Source organism: Primulina huaijiensis, chromosome 18, assembly GCF_012295235.1.
Source record: "Primulina huaijiensis isolate GDHJ02 chromosome 18, ASM1229523v2, whole genome shotgun sequence".
NCBI classification, from domain to species: Eukaryota; Viridiplantae; Streptophyta; class Magnoliopsida; order Lamiales; family Gesneriaceae; genus Primulina; species Primulina huaijiensis.
The window spans coordinates 7,786,919-7,805,322 of NC_133323.1; the positions used below are offsets into that span (position 1 = coordinate 7,786,919).

General features: G+C 31.5%; 1 protein-coding gene across 1 annotated transcript; it reads left to right on the forward strand.

Annotated features, from left to right (window-relative positions):
* The first annotated feature begins 2,553 nt into the window (after nt 1-2,553).
* LOC140963726 (expansin-A1-like) lies at nt 2,554-5,009 on the forward strand. Its single transcript, XM_073423103.1, has 4 exons — nt 2,554-2,644; nt 2,773-2,907; nt 2,996-3,308; nt 4,184-5,009. Exons 2-4 carry the CDS (start codon nt 2,781-2,783, stop codon nt 4,488-4,490), a joined length of 747 nt encoding a protein of 248 aa, XP_073279204.1. The 5' UTR covers nt 2,554-2,644; nt 2,773-2,780; the 3' UTR covers nt 4,491-5,009.
* The last annotated feature ends 13,395 nt before the right edge of the window (nt 5,010-18,404 follow it).

Consider the following 18,404-nt stretch of genomic DNA (forward strand, 5'->3'; position numbering starts at 1 on the left):
TTTTTTTTTTTTTTTCATCTCACAGAATTTTGTCCTTGTTAAGGGACAAGACAAACATGGCCTTAATATTTTAATTTCCTTGACAATGTGGTTAGGGATGAAGAAAAATACCTAATTTTCGGTATAATGAGGTTATCGTCCTGAAAATAATGGATTTATTGAAATTTTCGATACGATATGGTATCTATATCGAAATATTCAGTACGTTGACAGTATGAAATTCGAAATTTTCTGTATATATCGAAATAATATATATATAAATTAAAAAATATATAATATCTTTAAATAATAAAGTTGATTTTTTTCTAAAAAAAAATATATTGTATTTTTCAGTATAAAACGGCATATGCCGATACTATAACAAAATATCGGTATATCGCAGTTTCAGTATATTTGTTGTGCTAATTATATGGTATAAAGAAATTTTCGGTACAATATCGATAAATTTTTGTAATGTATGTTACGAGTCCGGGAAGCCTCCTCGTGAATAAAAAAGCGTAGGTTGGCCTCTGAAATTGAACATGAGAGCGTGAAAAAGTTCGATTTCTTAATTTTCGATACAATATATGATATGCATTTTTGTTTATACGATATGGTATATCATCTTTTGGGGGTCGATTTCATCCAAGAATTCGCAAGAAACAAGAACCATTTAATACATAATTTTAGGCCTGGTTTCCCTCGTGTGATAAGATGATGAAAGGACATGATTTTGTACGTTTGTAGTTTCTCATCCACGTGCTTCAAATTATTGTGAGTTTGTGTGTGTGTGTTTTTTTTTTTTTTATAGAACTTAATTAAATAAGTGAAATGTTAACGTGTCGTATAGTCCGTCTTGCCTGACTCGTTTCTTTTCCTTTGAGAATATGAAATAATTTTTTTTAATATGATAATAATTATTTGAAAAAGGTTGGTGGAAAAACAATAATCATGTATTTATTATTTGTCAGTATTTATTTATTTATTGACAGTGTAATAATAATCATAAATTATTGTTGAAGACTCTGACATTTCCTAAATTATATAATATCCTTATTCCTTTTTTTCTTTCCTATTTATTATCAGTAAATGCAATCATTTATTAATATATATATATATATATATGTATATGTATATGTATATGTATATGTATAAATGGTTACAAAACAGAACCTAGGCTGCCTTCTGCACATAATTTTGTTGTATTTAATGGAATCACTATATTTCAGCATGCAAGAGCACAACTTCTATTAAACATGCTTACTCAAAAAGATCCGAATTTAACTCGATAACTATAGTTAAAAATAATTGCTAAATTTCATCTCTGATTTTTTTTTTATGTCTAAAACATTTTTAATTAAATTAAGAATATGGGAAATGAAATATTCAATAATTTTATAACATTGAGTACACATTTTTTGAATTAAATATACAAAAAATTATCATTTAGGTCATGTATATCTGAAAACACTTTGCATTATTAAATTTCAATTTTAATCTATCATTTTTTTTATATTTTTTGCAAGTTGATCAAGCTGAACCGAGTTCGACTTGATTATTAGTGTATTTGTCACATTAGCACTTCTAATAAAAAAAACATAGATCGCTAAACATTGAAAAATACAACACTGCCATCGGATTTTGACAAACACAAAAATTGACATTACAAAGAGGAGAAAAATTTGTGTTTACTTTCATTATGTAGGTATTCTGAATGAATTTTTTTTGTTTTTATTCTATTTTCAGTGAGATGGGTATATAGGTTTCGAACTCGAGACGTGTTCTATTTTGAGACGATAAAATAGATGTCATTAGGTCAAGAGATGAGTGGCCAAATGATATTTTCGGTGAAGATGAAATTATAATTCAAGATAATTTCATCATTTCACGTATCTATACTGTGTTATTAAATTTGAACACATACATCATACTAACTAACTTTGACATGTCAGTACAACATCAAAGTTTATGTACAATTTTATTGTTCATAATATTTGTTTGCTAACTTTATTGATGTGAGTTTATTAATATTTTCTATATATTTCTTTATTTTTTTTATTCTTTCACTAATTTATCTAAAATTTCAAAGTATCTCTCAATTAACTTATTTATTCATTAATCTATAAGTATCATATCCTAATAAAATAATATATATATTTTTACATAAAAATTATCTCAACACAACAAAAATTAAAACATGAATCGCCTGGCGCAGAATACCAGTAGTCATGGAATACCAGTAGTCCATGGAAACTCATGGACGAGAAATTTCGTCAATCAACTTAAAATAGAAGAGGTTTTGGCTTATTAATTTATTTGGTATTTCATTATTAATTTAATTTAAAATCTATTTAATGATTAAAGATTAATAGTTTAAATCATAATAAAGATTTAAAATTTAATATGCATGGAATATATAAATATTATATAAAATTCACGTTATTATATTGCGTTTCCATTGGCCCAATTATATATTACTATATATTTATATTATCGTTTTAATTTTTATTTTTTTAAAAAAAAATTAAAGAAATCGTTACTTTCCAACCCAAAGCATCCATTCTCTAATATTTATACCGCGACACTCCGCCTTGCCTCGTTCAACTTTCTCCAGCTCCTTCTCGAGTTCTTTGTCTGCCGTTGTTTTCAAGCTCGTATCTCACAAGTAATTCACTTGCATTTCCTAGTTTATCCGATGACGCATAACTATTGCAACATTAGGCTACCATTTCGTTACTTTCCTCGAAATTAATTAAGCGCTGAAATTTTGAAATTTTTATTAATATTCTGCAGGTAAAACAATGGCTTTTCTCGGATTCCTCTGTCTTGGTTTGCTTTCAATGGTGTCCCTCGTTCATGGCTATGACGGTGGCTGGAGTGATGCTCACGCCACCTTCTACGGCGGAAGCGACGCCTCTGGAACAATGGGTAAGCTGTAGGATAAAGTGTATTGAAACATCGAGAAGCGTTTGAATAATTGAATAACGAAAACCCATATGTGAATTTCTTCGACCAGGTGGTGCTTGTGGGTATGGGAACCTGTACAGCCAGGGGTATGGCACGAACACGGCGGCACTGAGCACCGCCCTCTTCAACAATGGGCTGAGCTGTGGATCGTGCTACGAGATCAGGTGCGTGAATGAGAGACAATGGTGCTTGCCTGGGTCCATTGTGGTCACGGCTACAAACTTCTGCCCGCCGAACAATGCCTTGCCGAGCAACGCCGGCGGTTGGTGCAACCCGCCCCTCCGTCATTTCGATCTTTCTCAGCCTGTTTTCCAGCACATTGCGCAGTACAGAGCCGGAATTGTGCCTGTTGCTTACAGAAGGTATTTTTTCTTTGGGTTAATTTTTGTGCTCATTATATTTTAAATATTATTTTGATTACTACCTCGACTGAAGCAGAAGCTTTTTATTCGATGAATAAAATTTTGAAATCTATTGTGTGATTTCTACATTAGTTAAAAATGATGGGATGAATTTCAAATACATATAATTCGAAAATATTAAAATACTTATTATCAATTTAATTTTAATTCATATTGTTAGGATAACTCAACACTAGTGCTTCTCCTTATATTATAATGTCATTAGATCATTGAGTTCCTCACATTTTTATGGAAGTTGACATATATATTGATGAGTAGGTCTCTTGTGAGACGGTATCACGGATTTTTATTTGTGATACAAATCAACCATGTCCATATTTATCATAAAAAATGATATTTTTGGCATAAAAAATGATATTTTTTCATAGGTAACCTCAATAGAATATTTTTCTCACAAAATTGACCTGTGACACTGTCTCATATGAGTGTTTGCGTATGTTGATGATCCAAGAGCTAACATTTGAAAATGCTTCAGTGCTCCATAAAATAATCCGATTTTTAGCTTCGTGTTTTTTGGAAAATTTTTTCAGCCACTTTTGAATATTACTTTACTCTTAATTTTGGTATGGTCTTTGAATTAAAAAAAGAAAATGGGGGAAATTTTTTATAATTCACTAGTATTTGGAACTAACTGAAAAAATTATGGGAAAAAAAAAAACACAACTTTCAAACATTCTTTACCCAAGAACGTGATGGGTTCCACTCAAAAGTCCAAAATATTTAAAATCCTACATTAAATTTGATTCTCTATATTTATTAAATCAAATTTAATAATTTGTCCTTATATTTACTGTTATTTTATTCAATTTTTGTAGGGTGGCTTGCAGAAGAAGGGGAGGCATAAGATTTACCATCAATGGCCACTCCTACTTCAACTTAGTACTCATAACCAACGTTGGTGGGGTCGGTGATGTGCACTCGGTGTCCATCAAGGGATCAAGGACCAATTGGCAAGCCATGTCAAGAAATTGGGGCCAAAACTGGCAAAGCAACTCGAACCTCGATGGTCAGAGTCTTTCGTTCAAAGTCACCACGAGCGATGGCCGTACTATCATCTCAAACAACATCGCCTCGGTCGGTTGGTCTTTCGGACAGACCTACTCCGGAGCTCAGTTCGAGTGAATGAGTAGTCTCGAAGCTGGTTAAATTTTAAAAATAATGTAATTTTTTGTTGTTACATATATTTTTTTACTAGTGCATATTGGTCACAAAAGTATTAGTAGAGTGACCATGATTGGGGTGCAAGTTGGCCTCTAGTGTGTCAAGATGAAGGGGTCAAGTTTTAGATGGTCCTTGGTCTTTTGAATTTGATGGGAGGGCACTCAAAATATGGGATGCTCTCCTAATTCTCGAGGCTTTTTATATAATTTATTTAACTATTTTTATTTTTCAGGCTTTTAATATAATTTAAATTTAATATAACACAATATTTGGTGTCGCTTTTAAAATTTTATGGAAGAATTTTAGTGCATTTATGTGTCATAAACTACTAGCTTTCTTGTTAAGAAGTGGCATAGCTATTATTTTCTTGCAATAAAGGGATGCCTCTCTCTTTAATGGTTGGGTTTGTATTCAAAGAAAAAAGTAAATGTAATATTACTATTAATGAAATGGGATGTACTTTTTAACACCCTTCTCTAATGCCTTGTCTCACATTTTTCCCGCAATTTATGTTTTTCGCGATATATGCCGAGAAAAATCGATAGCCCGATGATGATAATTGAATGCGAATCGCAAAAATAATGTACTAAATTAATTGATTAATTCGGTCTCACCCCGTTTTCCATGTAACCGGATGGCAAATGGGATCGTGCCGGTTTCAAGTTAGCTCGGTTTATTTTTGACATTCATCATTATTATTATTTTAATATGAAAGCTAAAACTAATAATTATTAATGGATATAATAAATAAATAAATAAATATTTTTAATTTTTGGAATGTACAAAATTAGAGACCTTATACAAAGACAAATCTAATGTTTTTTCAAGTCTTGCGTCAAGTTATCGAGTCTGGCCTGGTCACACAGATGCGGTACAAAGCCCACCTGCCAATAAATCCGGCCCGTACATTCCAAATAATAAACCGGTTTTGCCATGAAATCGGTCGAGTTCTATGGATCTAATGGAATTTTGAATTTCGACCAAAAGCCTAAGGAATATTCGGAACACGAATCTCTAAGCCCAAGAGATATTGAATTGTGCGATTGATCTATTATAGGCCCAAGTAATGTGTCAATAGTCCTATGCATTATATGACTCGTAATCATATTAAAAATTGGGATAAGCTCAAATACCATTTGGTGTATATGTGTGTGTGTGCGTGTGCGCGCGCACGTGTGTGTGAGTCATCCGGAGGAATCATGGACATCAGCATGTCAAGAAATTGGTAATACACACACACATATATATAGGATCGATACAAGTGTTTGGTAAGAAAGTTGGATAAACACTCATAACAAATTTCTTAACTTCTACATCACCCTTTCGTTTTTATAGGAAGGCTCCACTAAAAGACTTTGAACTTTACAAGTAATTTTCAAAAGAATCACTTCAGTTTAGACTTAACACTGTCAAAACTAAAATTCATAGTCTACTCAACTGAACGAAGAAATATGGTACAAACTATTCTCAAATACAATGAATTACAAAGAATTTCTAGCATTTAATGATCTTTAATGATCAGATACAATACTTTGTAAAATGTGCTTGAGTGTATGATCAGTTATGATCGAACTTGTAAGCTTGAAACAAATAGTGTTGTAAGTGTATATCCGTTGTTCTTGTAACTTGATGCCCCCTGCTCAACCGATATTCATCTCTATTTATAGACTTTAAATTGAAACTGTCACAAACTTAAAAAAAAAAAAAGATATGTTGTTGCGTCTTTTGTCCAAGTCATCATTCTCTGACATCCGTACAAGATGTAGTGCAGTTGAATTTGGATGTGTCAGCAAGGTACGGAAAAACTTATCTCATAATCAGTTTAGCTCTCCGCTGTAAACTGATGTCCTTGAGAATGAATGATGATATCTAAACTGATAGCTTAATAAAAATGCTTTGATAGCAATTAGTTTTGCTCTGAGTCAGTTTTGCTTCACTAGTCCAGTTTAGCTAAGATCAATTTTGTCTTAAATCATTTGTTAATACCAAAACATAAATATTCCAACAATTTCTCTTTTTTTGGCGTTTGACAAAAATAAAAAAATAAATCCAATTGTTTTAGGCGAAATTTGTATTCATATAAAATTCGGATAAACTGATAAAAACTCATGTAAACTGATAGAAACAAATACAATTATCTTCAATCTTTTTCTATGACTTCCTCCTTTTTTGTCTGACTTTTTTGAAACAGATTCATCTTTAAATTTATCAGTCTTGTCCTTGAGGTCACTTTACTTTTTTTGTCAACACCAGGAGCAGTCAAATATCTTTGCAGGATATGTACTGCTGAAGTCATTTGTGCAGAGTCGAACTTTGCAGAGAGCTGAGTGTTAACTGAATCTATCTTCGAATTTTAGCTGTCATGCACTAGATCCATCTTTTGTTTAAGAACATCATGTAAACTAAATAGTTGTGATGTTGAAGCACAATTCTTTATCATGGACTCCAGCTTGATAAAAAAATGTGTTGACATCTTTAGATAGATGTGAGAGGTCTTTGAACAGTTTATCTTTCAGATTCTCAACGTCAATTGAAGTCATTCTCTGTCTTGACTTGTGTAAGAAAAACATTGATTCAAGTTAAATTTTAAAGAATATTATCCATAGAAAATTCTTATCCATGCTCCAACTCAAGTGAATCAACAATCATGTGAGTTTTTGGTCAGGGAAAATGCAACTGATGGCTTGGTCCTATAATATCAACTTTCTCATCTAAAATAGTTGCAAATGGTTCAACTGATAGCGTGACATTTTGCTCAATTGTCTCAACAACTTCAGTTTGACTTGCCACTCCAACTCACTTTTCAACCACTGATTGGTTCGGAGCAAGCTGGTCTCTCACTAATTTAGAAATAAAGAATGATTCAAGGATTGTGATTGTAGCAATTGGAACTTCAACTGAGTGAATTGGTGTTGGAACTGATAGTGGTACTAAAGAAACAATTCTGCACACAAACTCCACTTTAGTTTCAACAATCATATGTTCCTCTTGATTTTGAACTGAAAATTCCAAAACTAGTTCTTCAACTTCCATCACTGTTGCATCAGTTCTCTTAACTTTTTCTTCAAGAACCTCTTTAATATTCTTAGTTACGGACTTCAGGATCTCATTAACATTGAGTAGAGACACGTCCTCAACTGGTTTAGTTGTATATTGAACTTTTGGTGCTAGAGTGATTGCAGATTCAATCGAGTCAAATGCTGGCTCAGCCGAATTGGATGATGGTCTAGCTTGGCTCGACTCATGTTGGACCCGAACTGAAGAACCTTTCCTCAACTTTTTGTTCTTTGGTAGAGTTCTTGGAATTTTTCTTGCTTTTGGAGTCAACATGTATGAATAACAGTTGGTCCATCTCCCAAAATTTGACTTTCATTTGTAAAGAGCTTAAATCCACATCCAACTGAGTAAATGTTTCTCTGTCATCGTGAGCAGTTGGGTAGGTCAGATCATAGTTCTTCTTTACTTATTAGTTTTCTTTACTTCAGTCTTCATCTTTTCTTTCTTCTCAACAGACAACGGTGCTAGCTTGCTCAATGTTGAGATTGGTTTTGTTTTGGTGGTCATAGATTTCTTGACCTGTGGTGGAGGTGTTGTCTCAGAGTCACTCTCACAAGTGATAAATTTCCTCTTAGTCTTGGGCTTTGGATCTAAAATTATTTTTCTCTTCACAGCCTTAGACTCATTAGCCTGAGCTAAATTCTCCCCAATTTCCTTCTTAAGCTCTAGCAGTCTCGCCGGGTGAAATATTCTTGGGCCTCAGAGCCATGATGCTCTGTACGTTTAGCATCTTGGGTTGGTGTAGAATTATTAATTCATTCAGAGGAATGTTAGAGTCCTCAAATAGTTTTCTCAACTAAATTGCGAAGCCAAAAGATTGATTGGTATGCAACACCATATTCTTCAAAATATTGAATAAAATAGATGAAAGGTTGATCTTTATCCTCTTTACTATGGTCGTCATTACTTGAAATTTCTCGATAGTTAGGACAACAAAAGAACCCGCCTTAGCAATCAAACCCTTGGACACAACACCCGCATACAATTGATACTCTAACTTGAGTTCTTTCTTACCATTTTTTAACAGCTTTGCCAGAAGCAGAAAAATTTAGTTACATCTACTCCATGTCAGTTAGAGATATGCCAACAAAGCTTGTAATACCCTCAGACGGTAATAGAGACAGAGAAGAAAAGAAACCTTTGTCGATCAGTAGAGAATGCTCATTGATGTGCATCACAGTCTTTCCTTCTTCATTGACTATACTTTTCTCATAGACAAACTAAAACTCAGTCACGAAGATGTCCAAGGAAGATGACGAAAGAAAATTCCCGAGTCCAGATGACGCCAACAGTCGGAATACTCTAGAGATGGATTCATGTTCCATGGCATAGAAAGAGTCAAAGTCTACAGCATGAGCGTTCAAAACGTAAGCTGCTGAAGGTGATGCCATTTCGAGAATGAAATCGAAGAAGATTTAAGAAAATATTGATTACGATTGAAAATTGGTAAGAAAAATCATTGGAATAATAATATTTTTGAAAAATTGGTAAACTGATTTGAAGTAGACTGATCATTCAACTGATCTGAGTTAAGAATCAATCTACTAAATGATAAGTGTCCAAAAGCACAAAAGATCAGTTTAGGGAACTAAAATGACAGCCAGTTGAGCTCAATCAGTTGACCTTCTTAATAGTCAATATTCTCCCTAAATTAAGCATTAAGATAAATCAATAAGCCCTAAAATATTTCTAAATTAAAAAAACTTAGTCTCTGGTAATGGCTTGGTGAAAATATATGTTGCTTGTTGATCATTAGCCATTTGTCTTTCTTCAATGTATGATCTCCGGTTAAGTGATATCTGACATCAATGTGTTTGGTCATAAACTGTAGATTGTAGATGATTGCTATGGTGCTTGTATTGTCACAAAAGATTGGTGACTCTCGTGCAATGACCTCATAATCTCTCAATTGTTGTTGAATCCAGAGCAGTTGGGCACAACAACTTCTAGAAGCTAAGTACTCTGCTTCAGTTGTGGATGTTACAATAGAATTATGCTTCCTGTTAAACCAAGATATCAGTCTATCACCTAGAAACTAATACGATCCACTAGTACTTTTTCTATTAAGTTTGTACGCTGCATAATCTACATCTGAATAGCCAACTAAATGAAAGAATAGTCTTTAGCATACCATAGGACCACATTTTGTGTTCTTTTAAAATATTTAAGAATTCTATTGGTAGCTAAATAATGAGATTCCTTGGGATCAGATTGAAACTGACCACACATAACATCAGGTCTACTGACAGTTATGTACAATAAAGAACCTATTAAGCCTTGATACATGGTTATCTCAACTAGTAATTCTCATTCATCTTTGTCCAATTTAACTGATGAGCTCATCAGAGTTGCTGCTGCGGAACATGTTTGCAAGCCAAATTTCTTGAGTAGTTCCTTTGTATATTTAGTTTGACTGATGTAAATTCCATTAGCCAATTGTTTCATTTTTAGACCAAGAAAGAATGTCAGTTCACCCGTCATACTCATCTCAAATTTGTCATGCATCAGTTTAGAGTACTTTTCACATAGTTTGGAGTTAGTTGACCCAAAAATAATGTCATCAACATAAATTTATACCTATAAAGTATGATATCCTTTAGCGAACTTAAATAAATTCTTATCAGCAGTGCCTATAATAAAATCATGTTCAATAAGAAACTTAGATAGTGTGTCACACCAAGCTCTTGGAGCCTGTTTCAAATCGTATAAAGCCTTGTTAAGTTTATAAAAATAATCATACACTACAACAAAAACGCTAAAAAACAACGGATTTTATCCGTTATTGTAGGTCATTTAAAACTGTTGTAACTGACAGTGTTGTTGAAAGAGCATTCAACAACAACGATTCAAACCGTTGTCGTAGCTATCATATTGCGACGGTTTTTCAAAAATCGTCGCTAATTAGAGACGGTTTATGATATGGTTTTCGTCGCTTGTTAGCGACGGTTTAAGATATACCGTTGCTAAAATTAGCAACAGTTTAGACATAATCTGTGGCTATTTTTTTACGTAAAATAAAAAAATTACTTTTATAATTTAATAAATCTACCAAAAAAACTTACAATCTGACTAAGCTAATAATATTCATGATCTTAACTAACACTTAGAAATTTATCAAGAATTGAAGCTAAAAAACTTACCCTAAATCAAAACTACAATCGCCTAAGAGAGAAAAATTTATCTTGTCGAGGAAAACGGACTGAAAACATGGATATTTATAGACAATTTGCGACGATTTTTTTGTTAAACTATCGTTATTAGTGACGGTTGTTTATTAAACCATCACTATTAGCGACGGTAAAACAAAAGTCATCGCTATTAGCAACAATTGTTTAATAATAGCGACGGTTAAGCAAAAATCGTCGCTATTAACGACGGTTTTTGTTAAAACTGTCGCTATTTTAAAAATTACAACGTTTTTAATAAACCGTCGCTAAATATAGCGACGGTTTAAGCAAACTGTCGCTAAATATTGCAACAGTTTAAGATAACATTGTTGTTTGTCCAAAAAACACGCTAATCCACAAAAGTTTTCTAAAACCGTTGTCGTTTGTCCAAAAAAACAAGCTAATAGACAACGGTTTATAAAATCATTGTCTTTGACCCCAAAAAAAGCTAAAAGACAACGATTTTTAGAAAACTGTTGTCGTAGACATATAAAAAACAACGATTTTTAAAAAACTGTTGTCTATGAGCGGATTTTTTTAGGCTACGACAACGATTTTTGTTGAAACCGTTGTTAAAAGAAAAAACGGTTTTAATAAAAAATCGTTGTCTTTGATGTATTGTCGAATTCATATTTTCTTGTAGTGATAAAACAAATTGTTAATAAAACATGGAGTTTGTTCAGCATAAACTTCTTCTTATAACTGTCTATATAAGAATGAACTATTTACGTCCATTTGATAAACTCTGGAGATCTTGTAAGAGGTAAAGGCAAGTCATATCCTGATAATTTCTAGTCTAGCTACTAGAACGTGGGTCTCATCATACTCAATTACTTATTCTTGCCTAAATCATTGAGCAATAGTCTTGTTTTGTTACTAACTATTGTTCCATCTTCATTGAGCTTGTTCGTGTACATCCATCTTGTATCTACAACTAATTGATTAGAAGGTCTTGGAACTAAGTCCCAGACAGAATTTCTAGTAAACTGATTTAGTTATTCTTTCATAGCTCTCATTCTAATAATTTCTTCTTGTAGGCTGCTCATGCTTTGAATCCCTTTCCAAAGCTTGTATTTGATCTTCAAGTTATTGTATTTATAGGCTCTAAGAATGATATATATTAGACACAAGAATATGACTGTTTGGAAAGTTTTTTTACTGTCTCTATTATTGAAACGGTTATTTCTGCCTTGCTGGCTATTTTTCTCGAGCCTAATTGATTTTGAGCTTTGCTGTCAGTTGGGCTCGTCAGCTAAACTGATCATTCAATTGGGTTCATCAGCTAGACTGAACAAAACTGATCGATTAATTTGGATAACCGTGCTGATCAGGCTGGCCAAAATATTTCAACTGCTCATATCCAACTGATCCGTATTGATCAGCCAAACTAACGAGTCTTATTGCCATCAGTTTGCTGAGATAACATCTTATTTAGACCAACTGACGTGAAATAAATTTAGTTTTCTGTTAAAATGTTTTGGCGGCTGGTCATTTGCATCACTGAGCTGTGAGATATCATCGAAACACTATAAATCAATAGATTTTCGGTTTGGCTAGATTCGAATTTCAGCTTTCATCTTGAGTTAGCAACTTCACGTGTTCGATTGTGTAATTGGTATCAGATTCAAAGACAAGTGTTCAATTTTCATTGTTGCAAAGAGTACAATTATTGTGAATAATATTGTTGGGGTTGCAAACCCTATTCTTCCTAAAAGAGAGATCAACAAACACAAAATTTTGTTAAAACAACAAGCGTTACGATTTTACAATTATGAGAGTCCACAAAATAATTACATACTAAAAAAATCCAAAACAACTTTACTTAAAAATTCATCAAGGTTATGTTTGGACAAATACTCATAAAACATTTTATAAAAGTGTTTTTTATAAAAAAATTATAAAATGTTTTTAAAGTTATATAAAAATGTGTATGGACAACTATTCTATAAAAAAATATATATATTTAAAAATGTTTTAAAAGTTCTAAAGAGATATTAAAAAAACATCTCTCCGTTATTGTTTAAAAAACATATTTAAAGAAAATTTTTTTTAAAATTTTTTTTACAAAAATCTTATCCGAACATATATTTTAAGTTTTTTTTTACTTATAAAACATTTAAAAAGTTTTTAAAATACTTGTTCAAATGGAGAACTAATATGAAATAATCTTATAAAGAAGTGCTCCTAAAAATCATAATTTAAAATAAAAGAAAATTGTAATTTGATTTTTAAATTTCTCTTTCTGTATTTTACTCATTTATGTTATTAAATATCAAACAGTCCGTTATTTTTGTCATTTTTTTTAAAGATTTGGTATTTCTTCTACTTGATTTTTATATGTACAGTATCATATATGTACTTCCGATGTAAAAAACAACGACTGGCAAAATTAAAATATACGAGCTAAAATTCAATTTTAATAACATATAAGACTAAAATACAAAGAGACAAACTATAAGATAAAAAATTCAAAATTGCAGTTTTTAAAAAATATAAAAATTCTTGAACTTCTACATCTATTTAACTTCAAAAACATATTTTTAAAAACGATTATACATATTGAGATATCATATGTACATGATCGTTGTTATTCTAAAAAAAATAAAATGTAGATTAATTTCTCTCAATCTTTCAAATCTGTCTATATTTAAAAAATTTATATTATTCTTGATATTATAACAAGCAGTCGGTCGCACTTGTTATAATCCCAGTCGAAATAAATCGATAGATTGTGTTTTAAGTAATCTTAGACATTTGATCGTAGATTGTGAAATAGAAATTCTGAATGAATGATATAATATGTAGAATAGAAAATTATAATTTTGATATTGTATATTCATCTTATTGTGATTTTGGTAATTGAAATAGTAAAAATATAATTTTAATTTATTATTTTTATTTTTCTATGATATTGAGATATAATTTTAATAATATAAAAAAACTAAACTCGTAAATATACAAATAAATACATGTATCATCCTTGCCCACGCGTTCGTTATTTCATAAATAACTATCAATTCAATGAGACTTGTTAGTTATTACACAAATGAAACAAACACACATGTTTTCATGTGTTAAAATTTTAAGAAGTGTCCTTTTCTGCAAGCTTTAATAAATATGGCCCATTTGATATTATATTTCTATTTCTCTATCTTTACTTCTCCAACGCCACATAAAATTTTATATATTTGTATTTCTTTGCTTTAATAAATATGGCCCATTTTTAAAAATATTTTTTTATACCTATACACATGCGTACTTTGACAACAAATTTCTTTATTTTTATACAAAAAAAAGTTCACGATAACTTTGAGATAATTGTGTAAAATACTGTTATAAATTTTTGTTGAGCTAATACATTTATGTTTCATGGATTTGAACATTTTAGTTCTTCTTTTATTATGTAAATTGAACCAATACTCATGTGAAAATTCTCGTTGAGCTAATATCACACTTTGTAAAAGATTCGAACAAATTTAGTCTTTTTGTTATATATTTTTTAGCATGCAGAACTCGTCTATAAGAGAAAACTACGTCAAATACCCATCAACATTTATTTCGTGTGTTTCATTCTTTTTTTCGTGTTCAATATAAGATTAATCGGTGTAATTAAATCGAAATAATTGTGAGAAACTTTGATTTGTAATAAAAAAAGAGAATTTTTTAGAATTAATTGGTTAAGATGTTGAACAAATTCAAGTTCTCGTTGAACTAATATAGTTACAAACGAGGGTATTGGTTCAACTGTTGGGTCAATTTTATTTTTATGATTTTATATGTGAATAATTATGCTTTGTGAGTTGTCTAATAAGTTAAGCCCAAAATTAAAGTGATCGGTTAAAGTTTTAGTTGTTGAACTTTAATGTATCTACTATGTTGCGATTTAATGTGTAGAGATATAAGTGTTTTCTTTTTTATGATGAGCTAAAATAGAAATATAAGAAGATAATGATAGACATCATATATATATGAGTCATTGTCCCAGATCACGTAAAATCACGTTCTCTATTCTCTCTCTTATTAAGAAAATAGTTCAGAAGATAAAACTAAATGATTCTCTCACGTAAATAGTACGTAGATATGGAAGATCAAGATACATTNATATGTTGCGATTTAATGTATAATATATAAGTGTTTTCTTTTTTATGATGAACTAAAATAGAAATATAAGAAGATAATGATAGACATCATATATATATGAGTCATTGTCCCAGATCACGTGAAATCATGTTCTCTATTCTCTCTCTTATTAAGAAAATAGTTCAGAAAATAAAACTAAAGGATTCTCTCACGTAAATAGTACGCAGATATGGAAGATCAAGATACATTCTAAAGAAATTAGAGTTATGGTTTCAAGTAAACTTTCGTTTAAATTTTTAGTCAAATTCTTAATGATATAGCATGATAGATTATGTGAATTTCCACAAAAAATGATATCAGAATCACTCATACATTTGAATCATTGAGATTTGTTTAAAGTTTTAGATATTATTTGATTCCAAATTTGGAAAAGAAAATTTGGTTTGAACATTTTTTATATGGCTTCAAATCTGAAAAATATTTTGGTTGAAAACAAATCTTTTAAAGTTTCAGTTTTGGTAAAGAGATTTTGGTTGAAATTTTAAANTCCACAAAAAGTGATATCAGAATCACTCATATATTTGAATCATTGAGATTTGTTTAAAGTTTTAGATATTATTTGATTCCAAATCTGGAAAAGAAAATTTGGTTTGGACATTTTTTATATGGCTTCAGATCTGAAAAATATTTTGGTTGAAAACAATCTTTTAAAGTTTCAGTTTTGGTAAAGAGATTTTGGTTGAAATTTTAAAGGATTCGGTATAAAACTTCAATTTTCCGTCCAATTTTGTCCAATAAAAAAAATTAGAAGAAAATCGAAAATTTGGGTTAAAAATTTTCGCCAAAAATCGACTTTCAGTGTTTGACTGCTGCCTTAGTATTTCACTAACAAGTTAATTTTTTGCCCAAATATAAAACATTGATGGAATGCTCGGTATCCTGTTTATGGGGTTTACATTATTTGAATTTATTGATTATTTTATTTGGATATTTAGTTGATTATGTATATTTGGTTTTTTGTTCTCTATTCAGATTTGACTCCCGCAAATGTCAATTTCAACATAAATTCTATTCATATGCTAAATAACTCCAATTTTAAATCATGACAAGATAATTTATTGATAGTTCTCGGAGTCATGATTTGGAACTTGCGATAAGGGTTGACTCATCCCCCGCCATCACGGATAAGAGTATCTCTGATGAAAAAAGAGAGTTTGAAAGGTGGTAAAGGTCGAATCGCATGTGTATTATGATTATGAAGAGAGTCATTCCAGAAACATTGAGGGGCACAATATCTAGTGACATTGCTATGGCTAAGGTTTTCTTTTAGGACCTCGAAAAAAAAGTTTGCTAAGAGTGAAAAGTCTTAAATTGCTACACTCTTAGCAAGCCTCGTTTCAATGAGGTACATGGGTAAAGACAACATACGAGAGTACATTGTGAAAGTTTCTCATCTTGCTTCAAGGTTTAAAGCACTGAAGCTTGACCTCTCTGAAGGCTTGCTGGTGCATTAGTTTTGATATCTCTTTCTCTTCAGTTTAACTAGTTCAAGGTCAGGTACAACTGTCAGAAAGAGACTTAGTCTCTGAATGAGATCATCTCACAATGTGTTCAGAAAGAGAAAAGGTTGAAGCAAAATAAGACTAAAAGTCCTCATTATTCCTCTACCTCGAAAGATAAAGGAAAGAAAAGGAATGATAAGGAAGCTGCGGATATACAACCTCCAAATAAACAACAGAAGAATCCTAGTGATTCTCAAAGTGCTAGTTGTTTCTGTGGAAGTTATAGACATATAAAGAAGCAATGCACAAATGATCATGCTTGGCATGCTAAGAAAGGTATGCTTCTGAATATAGTTTCTTGTAAGGTTAATTTAAATTCAGTACCTAGACACACGTGGTATATAGATTCTGGTGCAACAACTCACATCATTGTGTCTATACAGGGTTGCTTGGATTTCCGACAACCAAGTGATGTTGAAAGATTCATCTACGTTGATGACATCAACAAAGTTAAAGTTGAGGCAATAGAGAAATTTAGATTATTGTTACATACTGGAATATATTTGGATCTTTTTTAAACATTCGTTGTACCGTCTTTAGACGGAATTTGATTTCTATTTTTGCATTGGACGAATTTGGTTATTCTTGTTCATTTGGGAATGAAACATTCAATTTGTTTTTTGATTCAAAATTACTTAATCCATGTTCTTTATTAGAATAAAATAATCATTATTCTTTGGATACTATTGGTTTATTTAATGAATTGATGCATACAATTAGAGACGCTAAAAGAAAATTAACCAGTGAGAATTCAACTGCACTATGACACAAAAGATTGGGTCATATCTCTAAAAAGAGAAGGAGGAGACTTGTGTCAGATGAAATTCTCGAACCTTTAGATTACACAGATTTTAATAATTTTGTCAATTCTATAAAATGGAAAATACCAACAACAAGAGATTTAAAGACAAAAAAAGTTCAGGTGTCTTAGAATTTATACATACTGATATTTGTAAATCATTCCCTCTTGCTTCTTGGAATAGTCAACAATATTTTATAACGTTCATGGACCATTTTTTAAGATATGGCTTCATTTATCTAATTCATGAAAATGAACAGTCATTGGATTTGTTCAGAAATTATAAAGTTGAAGTTGAAAATCAACTTAGCTTAAAGATTAAAAATGTCGTATCTAACCATGGTGTTCAGGCGAACAACATCCAGGACTTTTTGCTAGATTCTTAGTGGAACGTGGTATCGTCCCACAGTACACTATGCCGAGTTCGCCACTATGCATGATGTTTCTTGAAAGACGAAACAAAATGTTTAAGGACGTGGTGGGGAGTATGATTAGTCATTCTACCCTACAAAATCACTCTAGGGAGAAGCACTAAAGACCGCAGTGTATATCCTTAACAGGGTTCCAACTAAGACAGCGACCAAAGCCCCTTATAAACTTTGTACAGGCATAAAATTCTAGTCTTAAGCATTTGCGCATTTGGGGATGTCCAGCCGAGGCAAGGTCTTTCAAGCATAATGAAAAGAAACTGGACTTAAGGACTATCACTTTCTATTTTATTGGATACTCTGAAAGATCCAGGGATTATAAGTTTTATGATCCCACAAATAATTTGATTTTTTGAGTCAGGAAATGCCCGATTTTTTGAGGATGTTGAGTTTGCGGGGGAGATAAAGTACGAAATATTGTTTTTGAAGAGGAATATATAAATATTTCCACAGGTGTCTTGGACATCAGGATCACATTCCCCTCTTTGACCAAAACACAATACATGAAGAAAATATTAGGGATCGTCTCATTCTAGATGAACAAACTCCAGCACCTTCGAAATCTATGTCTTTAAGGAGATCTACTAGAGAGCGTATAAATACAATGTCGAATGATTACATTGTATTTCTTCAAAAACGTAAGGCATACATTGGAACGATGGAGGATGATCTTATCAACTTCCATCAAGCCATAGAAAGTTGTAACTCTCAAAAGTAATTTATATGGTACAACCAGAAAATTATATGTCCAAAGACACAAATAATATGATTTGCAAATGAAA

Coding starts and splice junctions, on each gene's coding strand:
- LOC140963726 (XM_073423103.1), top strand. CDS start 2,781: ATGGCTTTTCTCGGATTCCTCTGTCTTGGTTTGCTTTCAATGGTGTCC. Junction 2,908..2,995: donor CGACGCCTCTGGAACAATGG/GTAAGCTGTAGG, acceptor TTCTTCGACCAG/GTGGTGCTTGTGGGTATGGG. Junction 3,309..4,183: donor GTGCCTGTTGCTTACAGAAG/GTATTTTTTCTT, acceptor CAATTTTTGTAG/GGTGGCTTGCAGAAGAAGGG.